General features: G+C 38.0%; 2 protein-coding genes across 2 annotated transcripts in view; one reads left to right on the top strand and one right to left on the bottom strand.

Moving 5' to 3' along the window:
• The window catches only part of LOC109829643 (aquaporin TIP1-3-like), a 5,918-nt gene extending 4,729 nt beyond the window's left edge, over positions 1-1,189 (top strand). Inside the window, 5 exon segments of the mRNA XM_020396691.1 lie at positions 2-130; positions 216-421; positions 424-471; positions 703-1,001; positions 1,003-1,189. Of these exon segments, the coding sequence (XP_020252280.1) occupies positions 2-130; positions 216-421; positions 424-471; positions 703-1,001; positions 1,003-1,057 (737 nt within the window). The 3' untranslated portion in view covers positions 1,058-1,189.
• On the bottom strand, positions 1,285-12,516 carry LOC109829903 (very-long-chain (3R)-3-hydroxyacyl-CoA dehydratase 2). Its single transcript, XM_020396993.1, has 9 exons — positions 12,409-12,516; positions 12,221-12,306; positions 12,071-12,118; positions 11,898-11,986; positions 11,716-11,769; positions 3,249-3,316; positions 1,908-1,957; positions 1,687-1,784; positions 1,285-1,602 (listed from the first exon to the last, which is right to left on the bottom strand). Exons 1-9 carry the CDS (start codon positions 12,468-12,470, stop codon positions 1,498-1,500), a joined length of 660 nt encoding a protein of 219 aa, XP_020252582.1. The 5' UTR covers positions 12,471-12,516; the 3' UTR covers positions 1,285-1,497.

Raw genomic sequence — 13,878 nt, 5'->3', positions numbered from 1 at the left:
CCCATCACCGAGATTGCAATCGGAGAGCCCGGTGAAGCCAGCCACCCCGCCGCGCTCAGGGCCTCCCTCGCTGAGTTCATCTCCACCCTCATCTTCATCTTCGCCGGCCAAGGATCCACATTGGCCTTCGGTAGGATCCTAAATCTTTTTACTTTTTTTTTTTTTTCATTTTGTCGAACTCTCTTCTGTCTGAATGCACCTTGCTCTGTATACAGTTAAGATTGCAGATGGCAGCCCAATGACTCCCTCTGGCCTAGTAGCATCGGCCTTGGCGCACGCATTCGCGTTGTTTGTCGCGGTCTCTGTCGGGGCTAACATATCAGGAGGCCACGTCAATCCTGCAGTGACGTTCGGCGCATTCATCTGTGGTAATATAACGTTGTTGCGCGCGATAATGTACTGGATCGCGCAGTTGCTGGGATGGGATCGGTGGTCGCCTGCCTCCTTCTCAAGTCTGCAACCGGCGGGATGGTAAATTTCACAAGCTTTTTATGATGCACAGTCCATATCTCAAAACGATAGGGATTTTGATTTGAGAAATTCTGTTTTCCTCCTATTCTTGATGAACATTGACTGGCGTGGATATGAATTTCCCTTGCGGAACCGTAGCCATCTTCATTAGTATATTCATCGCGTACCAATATGATAAATATTATATATCATCCATCTGCAGACCTGATAATGTATATTTGTTCAATGCAGGAGATCGAAGCATTGTCGCTTGCAACGGATCTCAGCAACAAGAACGGTCTCGTGTTCGAGATGGTCATGACCTTCGGCCTCGTCTATACCGTTTATGCCACCGCTGTCGACCCGAAGAAGGGGAACCTTGGAGTAATCGCCCCAATGGCAATCGGTTTCATTGTTGGAGCCAACATTTTGGTGGGCGGAGCTTTCAGTGGGGCGTCCATGAATCCGGCGGTGGCATTTGGGCCTGCGGTGGTGAGCTGGGACTGGACAGACCATTGGATTTTCTGGGCTGGCCCCATGCTCGGCGCTGCATCTGGTATATGATACGTTCTTCATTAGCAATGAAGGACGAGACCGCCTTCCGTAGATCAGATGAGTTTAGATTTTCATCTCAGTGTTTGCAATGGATATAGAGGTAGCAGGGGAGAATAATGTAGGCATGGCATCTTAAATGTATTAGTTTTCAACCATTTTTTTTTAAATGTTCTTCTTTCAGACAGTACAGCAAGCATAAAAAGCAATAATTGATCTAATGAACTATATAATTAATGATAGAACAATAAGTAACACTACTTGTTTTAACAAACAATTAGATAGACAAAAAGGCATCTTATTAAGAATTTACTTTTCATATAGTTACATAGCCAAATTTCTAGGCAGTGCACCTCTCTGAGCTTTAGGAGCCAATATTGAAACAAGGCAGATAAACTCTGATTAAGTGAATCATAGTTCTCTAACATTGTATGCCACTTACTTGAGCCATGAAGATTCTGCAAGCTCTTTCGCCATTACGCAACAAGGCGAACTCTAAATTTTCTTCTTTTTTTGATGATTTTTCAGCTTTGATCGTCGTTGTTTGAATAAATGCAAGTAGAGTTTTGACCATAGAATCGGGTAGAACACCAGCACAATCTAAAACATACCAATAAGCATAAGAATTTTTCCAAGGAACAAGTCAATAAACAAGTGAAATATGCAAAAGAGATCTTAACATACCATGACAAAAGAGTAATAGCTGAATGGGAGCTTATCAAAAACTTTGGAGTAAAGATTTCTATCCTTTATAAATGGTAGTGCTTGATACATCAACCACACTGCAAAACTCAATAATTCAGAGAAATTTAATAATTTCAGAGAGAAGACTACCTTATCAAACTTTGTAAGCAAGCCAAAAATGGTGAAAATATGTATATAACACTGGTGTCATCTACACTCACTTTCTCCAGGAGCAACACCAATGGGATACAAGGGAATAAACAGAGTGTACCTGAGGAGGAAAAAAAGAAAAGCCTAAACAAGTCATATAAAAAAGGGAATATGTATTATGACAAAACAATTAGGTGATATATTCATAACATGTGCATGCAGCAATTTCCACAAATCTGCATATGTTATATCATAGATCAAAATAGGCAGCTATGTTGGATATGTAGGACTAAGCCTTATCATAGGTATCAGTAGTGAGGACAACAACATCTACCTCTATGTTTCCATTACTCAAGAGATCATAAATGACATAGACAACATATGATGTCAAAATTTCAATAAATTCATCATGAGTAAACAGAGCTAATTGTTTGTTAAAACTCAGTCCTACCACAAATATATGGCATTTATCAGGTGTTGGGGACTAAACAATTCCCGATTTTAGCATGACACACTTAAAAATTAACGTAAAGAAGAATGCTGGAATTAAAATTTGACTTAAGAGACCTGCATCATGATTGCTTCCTTGTCTTCTATATTTCATCAATAAGATTTTTGTAGTTATTCATCTCCCGTTCCAATGGTCCAGACCAAAGTTTATCTTAAATTAAATTAAGTCCATATAACCATTAAACCAAAACTCTCAAGTTATGGTGAGAGTTGAGGTTTATACTTTTATATTCTAACATATGCCCTGCAGGTTGAGTGTCCTTTTAATGGGCCGGAACCTGGACTCACGCAGCGGTGTAAATATGTAATATATCCGCTTTAAATTCAGGGCCGGTGAGATTTGAACCTAGGCTGCTCTAATACATTACACGGACACTCCGAAGTTATGATGAGAATTGAGGTTTATGTTTTTATATTGTAACAGTTTAAACCCCTCTTACTAATGATTTATATTTACTTGCTGGGTTTAGACATGAGCTATTGTTGCACATACTCAATCATCTTTATTTTCTCTAGCTTAGTATACATTGGACCCATAGTGAAGCTTTCATCCATGACCTTCCCCATTAAATCATTTCAACTACTTACATTATTGTCATCCACGCATCGTAACACACAATAAAGCATAGACTAACAACTTGTTTATTACGCGCTCACTCTAATTTCTTTGAGTAAGGACCAAATTCCTTTACAATTCACCAGATTAATACTCGGAGCTACTATCAAGTTCTTGCAAAAATATATTCCCATTTCACTTCTAGCACATGGGTTCACTCAACTGCATAAAGGAACTTGTAGGCTAACAAATGAAGGTCTCTACTTGAGAGCAGGTATAAAAAATCAAACATGTTTATGCATGTAAAAAAAGATGGTTTCCCCCCTATTTTCCCCTCTTGCCATACCTGAAGTAGGTGAGCCAAGATGGACAAATTCCTATGCAACTTGTAGCATAATGAGAATACCTTACAACCTGTATTTAAAAAAAAAGGAGAGGATAGCAGTCAAACCATTGACAAAAAAAACCCAACTAGAGAGACAAAAAAATAAATGGAGAAAGAGGCAACATGAAAGGTTAGTTTAAATTTAATATTGAATATGAAATTGATTGTGCGTGACATTGCAACCCAGTGTTATGCCCTCTTGCAATCCTGAACGAGAATGATATGGGATTTGACACATTCATGCCAAATAAAAGAAATATGGTCAAGGAAAATAAAAGAAATAGAAAAAGAAAAAGAAAGAAATGAGATAATTGTTGGATTTAATCTAATAAATCTATTTGTGGGCACATATGATTAATCAATGTGTATTGCTATCTTTCAGGATAACCCACTAAAGTGATCAATTAAGTTGGGTTAATTTGGTATTTAAATAAGTCATGGGGTTATATGTGCAGATACCAGGTTGTAATTGTAATTTATTGAGGGGCTAAATTACAAAAGTACAACATCTATAAATAAGGGGTTATGGTCCCTAACCTAGGGTTACATTCTCTAATTCTCTACACCTCCATCTAGCTAGAGAAATTCGGCTAAAAGAGAAAACCCTAAGGTTAGAAGATCCAAAACCCAAAATCAAGATCAAGCAATGGATTCAGGTATAAGCTTCCGCTCTTTTAGATCCTTGTTAATCTCTTTGAATTAATCATGGCTATATGGTTTTAGATCTCAAGTTTTTATGATGTAGATCTAACAAGTGGTATCAGAGCCACCTTGATTAATTCTTAGGGATTTAAGTTTTATTGGGTTTTTTGAACTTAAATCTCTGGTTAAAGATTTAATTTTTTGGGTTCGGATGAACAGTAAAATTTTTGGGTTCGGATGAACAGTAAAATTTTACTGTTCATCAGAACCCAAAAAATTGAATCTTTAACTGCAGTAATGTATTCCAATAACAACAGGAGCTCAACTAAGTCAAAACATATTGACATTAAGTTCCTGGTTGTGAAAGAAAGGGTACAGAGTGGACAGATATCCATAGAGCACATTGGGACAAACTCCATGTTAGCTGATCCTCTTACTAAGGGATTGCCACCTAAGGTCTTTCATGAGCATACTGCTCATATGGGTGTGGTATTATTTGAGGATATTATGTTTTAGTGGGAGTTTGTAATTGTGGTGCTTTATGTTTGGTTGTATTGTCTGATCAGAATAAAGTATTCAGTTAAGACACTCTGTTACATTATGTTTGGTTTTGACCTCACTAAGGAGGACCAGTTGAAAATAGACATGTACTGATCACATTGCATGTAATTTTCATGCTGCACATCCATGATTGATCTATGTCGTTTGATTGTATTGGTATATGTGACCATTGATGGGTCGAGTCACGATAAATGTGACGAAGGCCGCTTTGATCCTATATTGATATAGTCAATGGACGAGATTGTTCGGAAATACCTTTTCAGTGATAGCAATTTTGAGCTCATAAGGTTATACACAATTTAAGGAATCATATGGTGCCCAAGTGGGAGATTGTTGGATTTAATCTAATAAATCTATTTGTGGGCACATATGATTAATCAATGTGTATTGCTATCTTTCAGGATAACCCACTAAAGTGATCAATTAAGTTGGGTTAATGGGTATTTAAATATAATCATGGGGTTATATGTGCAGATACCAGGTTGTAATTGTGATTTATTGAGGGGCTAAATTACAAAAGTACAACATCTATAAATAAGGGGTTATGGTCCCTAACCTAGGGTTACATTCTCTAATTCTCTACACCCCCATCTAGCTAGAGAAATTCGGATTTAGAGAAACCCTAAGGTTAGAACGGCGGTTTCAGTTTGAAACCCTAAGGGTTCATGGCGAAAATTAAGGAGGTGGTTACCTCAAACGAACCTCGCGTTCGTTCAATTTTAACCGAGCTTCGCGCTCAACGAACCTCGCGTTCGTTCTAAGGTGAACCTCGCGTTCAACTATGGTGAGCGTCAAGCTCAATTTCAATGAACCTCGCGTTCGTTCTAAGGTGAACCTCGCGTTCAACTAAGGTGAGCGTCAAGCTCAATTTCAACGAACCTCGCGTTCGTTCTAAGGTGAACCTCGCGTTCAACTCAGGTGAGCGTCAAACTCAATTTTTAACGAACCTCGCGTTCGTTCTCAAGTCGAACCTCACGTTCGTGCTTCTGACGAACCTCGCGTTCGTGCTTCAGACGAACCTCGCGTTCGTACTTCAGACGAACCTCGCGTTCGTACTTCAGACGAACCTCGCGGTCGTGCTTCAGTCGAGCCTCGAAACGAACCTCGCGTTCGTTCCCAAGTTGAACCTCGCGTTCGTTCATTTTCAAACGAACCTCGCGTTCGTGCTTAAGTGAGTCTCGTACTCAATACAGTCGAACCTCGCGTTCGAAGTTAAGGGAACTTCGTGTTCATTATGGTTAAGCCTCGGCTTTTCATGGGTCCACTTTGGTATACTTAATTTATTCAATTAAGTTATGGGCCCTAATTAAGCTGTGAGACCCCAATTAAATTTTTGGAAATTCAGTTGATTTAAATTAAAATTTTTTAATTTAAATCTAATTCGGTTTTTAATCAATTATTTAATTCAAATATTATGACACTAAGGTATTAAGGTTGTCTCTCACTCTAATTGATTAATTGAAACAAGAAGTTGCCAAAGTAACCTCTCTTGTGTAGATTGTTCATGAGGAATGTGAGATGTTTGTGTGTATGCTTTCGTGTAAATATTTAATCGGCCCAAAGGAAGGTTAATATTTATTTAGACTGTATACACATCTGCGATGATAAGCGTGTGACAATTATAAGGTTTACATGTGAATAATGAATCGATCCAAAGATAGTTTCATTATTTGACATGAGTTATTGTCAATGTTTGATCATTGCAACAAGGTATCACTTACAAGTTAATATTACTGTCCAAAGACTTGATATTAATGTTGTGCCGGTATCTTGGATGGGGATTGTCATTATTTGAATTTTATTGATTATGGTTATTGATGTGAGCATTCTTTTGTTTTATTTCAGCTAATGCATCTGCTGCAACAATTTCTGCTAACATCAACTCAATTCCCATGCTAAATGGGACAAACTTCAAGGTTTGGAAAGAGAACATATTAATTGTTCTTGGCTGCATGGATCTTGACTATGCATTAAGAACTGAACAACCCCAACCTCTCAATGCGGATAGCACTCCTGATGCAAAGAAGGAGCATGAGAAGTGGGAGCGTTCAAATCGCATGAGTCTTATGATCATTAAGCGCGGCGTTCCGGAAGCCTTCAGGGGCATAGAATCCGAAGGGATTACTAAGGCTAAAGATTTCCTTGCCGAAATTGAGAAGCGTTTTGCGAAAAACGATAAGGTAGAAACAAGCACGCTTTTAGCTCGCTTGATTTCAATGAAGTATAAGGGCAAAGGAAATATCAGGGAGTACATTATGGAAATGTCTCATATTGCTTCAAAGCTTAAGGCACTTAAACTCGATCTTTGTGACGAGTTATTAGTGCATCTGGTTTTGTTGTCTCTTCCTGCACAGTTTAACCAATTTAAGGTCAGTTATAACTGTCAAAAGGAGAAATGGACTCTAAATGAGCTCATTTCATACTGTGTGCAAGAAGAAGACAGGTTGAAGCAAGATAAGACAGAAAGTGCTCATTTGGCCTATGCCTCTAAGGATAAGGGCAAGAAAAGGAAGAATGATAAGGAAGCTGCTAAGGGTCCAGTTGAGAAGAAACAACATAAGGATAATCAGGGTTGTTTCTTCTGTAAGAAGCCTGGACATGTAAAGAAGGACTGTACAAAATATCACGCCTGGCGTGATAATAAGGGTACGTTCCTTGCTTTGGTCTGTTCTGAGGTTAATTTAGCTTCAGTACCTAGAAACACTTGGTGGTTAGACTCTGGTGCTACTACTCACATAAGTGTTTCTATGCAGGGTTGCCTGAGCTACCGAAAGCCAAGTGATGTTGAAAGACACATCTTTGTGGGCGACGGACAATCGGTAGATGTGGAAGCAATTGGGCACTTTAGGTTGTTGTTAGGAACTGGTTATTATTTGGATTTAAAAGATACTTTTGTAGTACCGTCTTTTAGACGGAATTTGGTTTCTGTTTCTGTATTGGACAAATCAGGTTATTCTTGTTCATTTGGAAACAGTCAATTCAGTTTATCTTTTAATTCAAATGTTGTGGGAACCGGTTACTTGAGTATTTATGACAACCTATATTTGCTTGATACAATTGCTTCTTACAATGAATCCTTGCATGTGGAATCACGTGGTACTAAGCGTAAATTAAATAAGGAAAATTCGGCGACATTATGGCATAAGCGCTTAGGTCATATCTCAAAAGGTAGAATTGAGCGTCTTGTGTCTGATGGCATTTTGGATTCCCTTGATTTTTCGGACTTCGACGTATGTGTTGAATGTATCAAGGGAAAACAGACCAAAGTGAAAAGATTAGGTGCCAACAGATCTTCGGATGTCTTAGAATTGATACATACGGATATTTGTGGGCCATTCCCTACGGAATCCTGGAATGGTCAACAATATTTTATATCATTCATAGACGATTACTCACGTTATGGGCACCTATATCTTATTCATGAAAAATCTGAGTCTCTGGACATGTTCAAAGCCTATAAAGCTGAAGTTGAGAATCAACTCAACAGAAGAATTAAAACCGTCAGATCTGATCGTGGTGGTGAGTACTACGGTAGATATGATGGTTCAGGTGAACAACGTCCAGGACCATTTGCTAGATACCTAGAGGAATACGGTATCGTCCCACAGTACACCATGCCGGGTTCACCTAGCATGAATGGTGTAGCTGAAAGACGAAACAGGACTCTTAAGGATATGGTAAGAAGTATGATTGCTCATTCTTCTTTACCAGAGTCACTCTGGGGAGAAGCACTTAAGACAGCAGCTTACATTCTGAATAGAGTACCAAGTAAAGCAGTTGCTAAAACACCTTATGAGCTTTGGACTGGTCGAAAGCCCAGTTTAAAGCATTTACATATTTGGGGATGTCCAGCTGAGGCAAGGCCTTATAGGCCAAATGAAAAGAAATTGGACTCCAAAACAGTTAGCAGCTACTTTATTGGATACTCTGAACGCTCTAGGGGCTTTAAGTTTTATGATCCCACTATAAGGAACATTTTTGAGACGGGAACAGCAACATTCTTTGAGGATGTTGAGTTTGGGGGGAGAAATAAGGTTAGAGACATTAGTTTTGAGGAGGAATTGGCTTCAGATCCAATCCATACAGTTACTTTTGACAATATTCAGGTTCCTATACCTGTTGTTGCTCAAGAAGTAAATCCGGAACCTCAAGATGATAATGTTGAACAACTCCCTGTTCCAGAAGAACAAACTCAACAACCTCAAGAACCAGTGCCATTAAGGAGATCCACGAGAGAAAGGAGAAATGCTATTCCGGATGATTATATTGTATTTCTCCAAGAACATGAGGAAAGTAGTGGAATGTTAGAAGATGATCCAATCAACTTCTCTCAGGCCATGAAAAGTTCTAACTCTCAACAGTGGATTGATGCCATGAATGAAGAGTACAAGTCTATGCAAGACAATAAGGTTTGGGAACTTGTCCCATTACCAGAAGGTGCAAAACCAATTGGTTGTAAATGGATTTTTAAAACCAAGCGGGATGCAAACGGTAATGTGGAGAGGTATAAGGCACGTCTTGTGGCTAAAGGCTATACTCAAAAGGAAGGCATTGATTATACAGAGACTTTCTCTCCGGTTTCATCGAAAGACTCTTTCAGAATAATCATGGCACTTGTTGCTCATTATGATCTTGAGTTACATCAGATGGATGTTAAGACTGCATTTCTCAATGGAGACATTGATGAGATGATCTATATGGTGCAACCAGAAAACTTTGTGTCGGGAGACCCAAAGAATATGGTCTGCAAATTAAGGAAATCCATCTATGGACTCAAGCAAGCTCCTCGTCAATGGTATCATAAGTTTCAACAAATAGTTATCTCGTTCGGTTTTGAGATGAACATTGTTGATGACTGTGTATATCACAAGTTCAGTGGGAGTAAGTATATTTTTCTGGTTCTGTATGTGGATGACATCTTGCTTGCCACTAATGATATAGGCATGTTGCACGAAACCAAGAGATTTCTATCAAAGAATTTTGAGATGAAAGATCTTGGGGACGCCTCTTTTATATTAGGGATCCAGATACATCGAGATCGCTCTCGGGGTATTCTTGGATTATCACAAAAGAGCTATATCGATAAGGTACTTAAAAGGTTTGGCATGCAAGATTGCAGACCAGGTGACACCCCTGTTGCTAAAGGAGACAAGTTTAGTCTCAATCAGTGCCCTAAAGGTAACCTTGAAATTCAGGAAATGCAGAAGATTCCTTATGCTTCGGCTGTAGGAAGTCTAATGTATGCTCAGGTATGTACGCGTCCGGATATTGCGTACATTGTTGGGATGTTAGGCAGATACTTAAGCAACCCTGGTATGGATCATTGGATAGCAGTCAAAAGGGTTATGAGGTATCTTCAGAAAACAAAAGATTACATGCTCACATACAGAAAATCAGAGAAATTAGAGGTCATTGGGTATTCGGACTCTGATTTTGCTGGATGCCAAGATAGCAGGAAGTCTACATCAGGCTACATTTATATGTTAGCAGGAGGAGCTATATCATGGAAAAGTGTCAAACAAACACTAGTAGCTTCCTCCACTATGGCAGCAGAATTTGTAGCTTGCTATGAGGCATCCAATCAGGGAATATGGCTGCGAAATTTTGTCACGGGACTGCGCATTTTGGAAAATGTTGAAAGACCACTAAGGCTATATTGTGACAATAAATCTGCAGTAATGTATTCCAATAACAACAGGAGCTCAACTAAGTCAAAACATATTGACATTAAGTTCCTGGTTGTGAAAGAAAGGGTACAGAGTGGACAGATATCCATAGAGCACATTGGGACAAACTCCATGATAGCTGATCCTCTTACTAAGGGATTGCCACCTAAGGTCTTTCATGAGCATACTGCTCATATGGGTGTGGTATTATTTGAGGATATTATGTTTTAGTGGGAGTTTGTATTTGTGGTGCTTTATGTTTGGTTGTATTGTCTGATCAGAATAAAGTATTCAGTTAAGACACTCTGTTACATTATGTTTGGTTTTGACCTCACTAAGGAGGACCAGTTGAAAATAGACATGTACTGATCACATTGCATGTAATTTTCATGCTGCACATCCATGATTGATCTATGTCGTTTGATTGTATTGGTATATGTGATCATTGATGGGTCGAGTCACGATAAATGTGACGAAGGCCGCTTTGATCCTATATTGATATAGTCAATGGACGAGATTGTTCGAAAATACCTTTTCAGTGATAGCAATTTTTGAGCTCATAAGGTTATACACAATTTAAGGAATCATATGGTGCCCAAGTGGGAGATTGTTGGATTTAATCTAATAAATCTATTTGTGGGCACATATGATTAATCAATGTGTATTGCTATCTTTCAGGATAACCCACTAAAGTGATCAATTAAGTTGGGTTAATTTGGTATTTAAATAAGTCATGGGGTTATATGTGCAGATACCAGGTTGTAATTGTAATTTATTAAGAGGCTAAATTACAAAAGTACAACATCTATAAATAAGGGGTTATGGTCCCTAACCTAGGGTTACATTCTCTAATTCTCTACACCCCCATCTAGCTAGAGAAATTCGGCTAAAAGAGAAAACCCTAAGGTTAGAAGATCCAAAACCCAAAATCAAGATCAAGCAATGGATTCAGGTATAAGCTTCCGCTCTTTTAGATCCTTGTTAATCTCTTTGAATTAATCATGGCTATATGGTTTTAGATCTCAAGTTTTTATGATGTAGATCTAACAATAATATATTGGATGTGTTACAAAAATTTATGCAGGCTTTAAGTAAGCATAAAATCGTCAAATTTTGAACATTATCTTGACTTTTTACAAGATATATGATCTCATTCCGTGGAGCAGGTGATGAGAGGGTAGAATTAAGTAAAGCATGTTATTTTAATATTATGCACCGTATAAGTATGAAAATAGGGAGATGCCTCCAAATAAATTTATAGATGAAAAATCGAATATATAGTGACTCTTAAAACACTTGGATAAAGTTAAATACATGGATAAGCACAATGAGAGGTATACCAACTGGAATAGACCCATCATATTAAACATCACATTGATCTAAGTTCACGAAAACCATTTCGGTCATACAGAGTTATCGACAAGAATCACCTCATCATCCCTATCAATAAACTCAGGCTCAGGTCTCTTTCTCCAAAATAGTTTTTCAATTAGCAAAGCCTTACACGTGACGATAATTAGTCCTCAATGGGGGAAAAACATGATAAGAATGCAACACACCTCAGATATGCTCCAGGACATAAAGGTTATGAAAACTGACGGGAGTTCTTGCACCTGCATGACCAATTTTTCTCTAACATAAGCAAGCTGGTAAATTTTAAACAAAAATTTTCATGTATTGAGGAGGAGGGGGGAAAATGCTAGAAATACTAAATGTGAAAACTTTTACTAAATATATTCACCTCGACAATTTGTCGAACAATTGCCAGCAAGAAGTGAGTCCTCCCTCCCCATTGCATCAAAGCTAGCAATACCCCACTGGGAACCAAGCCTAACAATGCCCAATTTCATACAATTAAACATTTGCGGATAACAAAAAAGAATTGAATTAATAAACAAGAAAGAGAAAGCCTACCAATGGCAGCATGCATAACTTCCAAGAATGAAATTGTTTGCAAAATACCTTAATAAAAAAAACCCAAAAATAAAAATAAAAACTTTAAAATAAAACATGAAGAAATAAAGAGGGATTATAAGAAATGGGCTGAAATTTGAAATGGGTTACAGATGAGATCTCCAGCGGAGGCGTAGGTTCCATCGATTGAACTTGTTGTTATGAGATTGCCCACGATTTTGCAAAGAGCAAGTGACCTGTAGAGAGAGAGAGAGAGAGGGAAAAAGAAAACCACACCAAGTTTTAGGAAATTTTAGAGAGGGAAAGAGAGGAGTAGCAGGAGAGAGAAAGAGAGAGACCATCCAAAAGATAGTGAAGGCGAGTTGTAGGAGAAGAGATAGAGCATCGAAGGTCGAGCCATTCTAATGGCAGAGACTCAGAGAACGAATGAGGAATGGACAGCGCTCACTCATCTACTCCAGCTTGGGTAGTTGCATTTAAGTCCTACACTTTGATGATATTGCATAATAACCTCAACATTTATTATTTGAGATTTTTTTTTTGAGCTTTGCTACAGGGACTCAAAATATAGGACCAATAAGGGAGATAAGTGAGGTGTCCCCCTCCTATTGGATAATGAGTTGGTCATCATTAATAATTGTCAACTCATTATCCAATAGGAGGGGGACACCTCACTTGTCCCCCCTATTGATCCTATATTTTGGGTCCTTGAGGAATTTTTCTTTTTTTTATGCCACTAAATTCTTTTGTTTTCCACGTAGGAGCCCACTAGTATGAAGTTCTCGTTCTGAGCCAACAGTCTCAGCCCAATGTTGAGCTTCTAAAATTTGAAACCTATAGTTCCCCCCATTTTGCACTTATATAACTTATTTATTTTTAGCAACATTTATATACGGAAGGTTTCTGAAAAGCTACACTTTAATATTTTTGTTATGCAAATATAGAAATTTTCCTTAATTTTTCTCATGTAACACTCATAAGCTAAATTTATAACTTTGTAGCATGAGTGTTTGTTGAACTTACCATTAAAATCCATCGTAATTCTATTTTAAAATATAATTAATGGAAAGTTTTAAATCAGAATGGTATTTCATAGTAAATTTTAATAAAAACTAAGAATTAAATGTTATAAAATTGGCTTATAAACGTTACAATGAGAAAATTCAAGGAAAATTATCATATTTGTATGACGGAAGCACTAATTAAAGTTCAACTTTTAGGATAAAGAAGTGATGCCCGAAACAAATGAGGGGTACATAAGCGCGAACTAGGAGAAACTATACTGTGTACAGTTCGGGCACTCGCTCGGTGCACCGGGGTCCTACCTTACAGTGACTGGGTGAGCTTGTGGGTTTTTAAATTCCCGGATGATTTGACGCAGTGAAGGTGATGCGGGATGCACGCTTCACTGCCTGGTGCGCTGCACGTGACTTGCGTGCTGCAATTGGGAAACTCATGAAACACAACGTTGACTCCTTGACCTTGTAAATGAAATGACTAGGATACCCTTCAAACTAATGTTGCCCTTCTCTACAAAATTTAAATGAGTTTTCAGAGTTGAGCTATATAAGAAGTACTTATTGTATCCATATCATTAAAGATATTAACTTTGCCTCTATGTCAATTGTATTTGTGCATGTGATTGTTAAGTTTAGACCTAATTAGGTCTAATATAAGTGCTATTTGAATGAAATTAGCCATTAACGACTTGATTTCTATATAGGTCCTTATAACTTGTGATACCCATTTGAGATATATCCAAGTTTTACGAGTTGAAGATTAAAAAGTGTTTTTTTTTCCTCTTGGTT

The sequence above is a fragment of the Asparagus officinalis genome, chromosome 2 (assembly GCF_001876935.1).
Source record: "Asparagus officinalis chromosome 2, Aspof.V1, whole genome shotgun sequence".
Classification (NCBI taxonomy): domain Eukaryota; kingdom Viridiplantae; phylum Streptophyta; class Magnoliopsida; order Asparagales; family Asparagaceae; genus Asparagus; species Asparagus officinalis.
The sequence above is the reverse complement of the archived record's forward strand: the minus strand, read 5'-3'. Positions and strand labels throughout refer to the sequence as shown.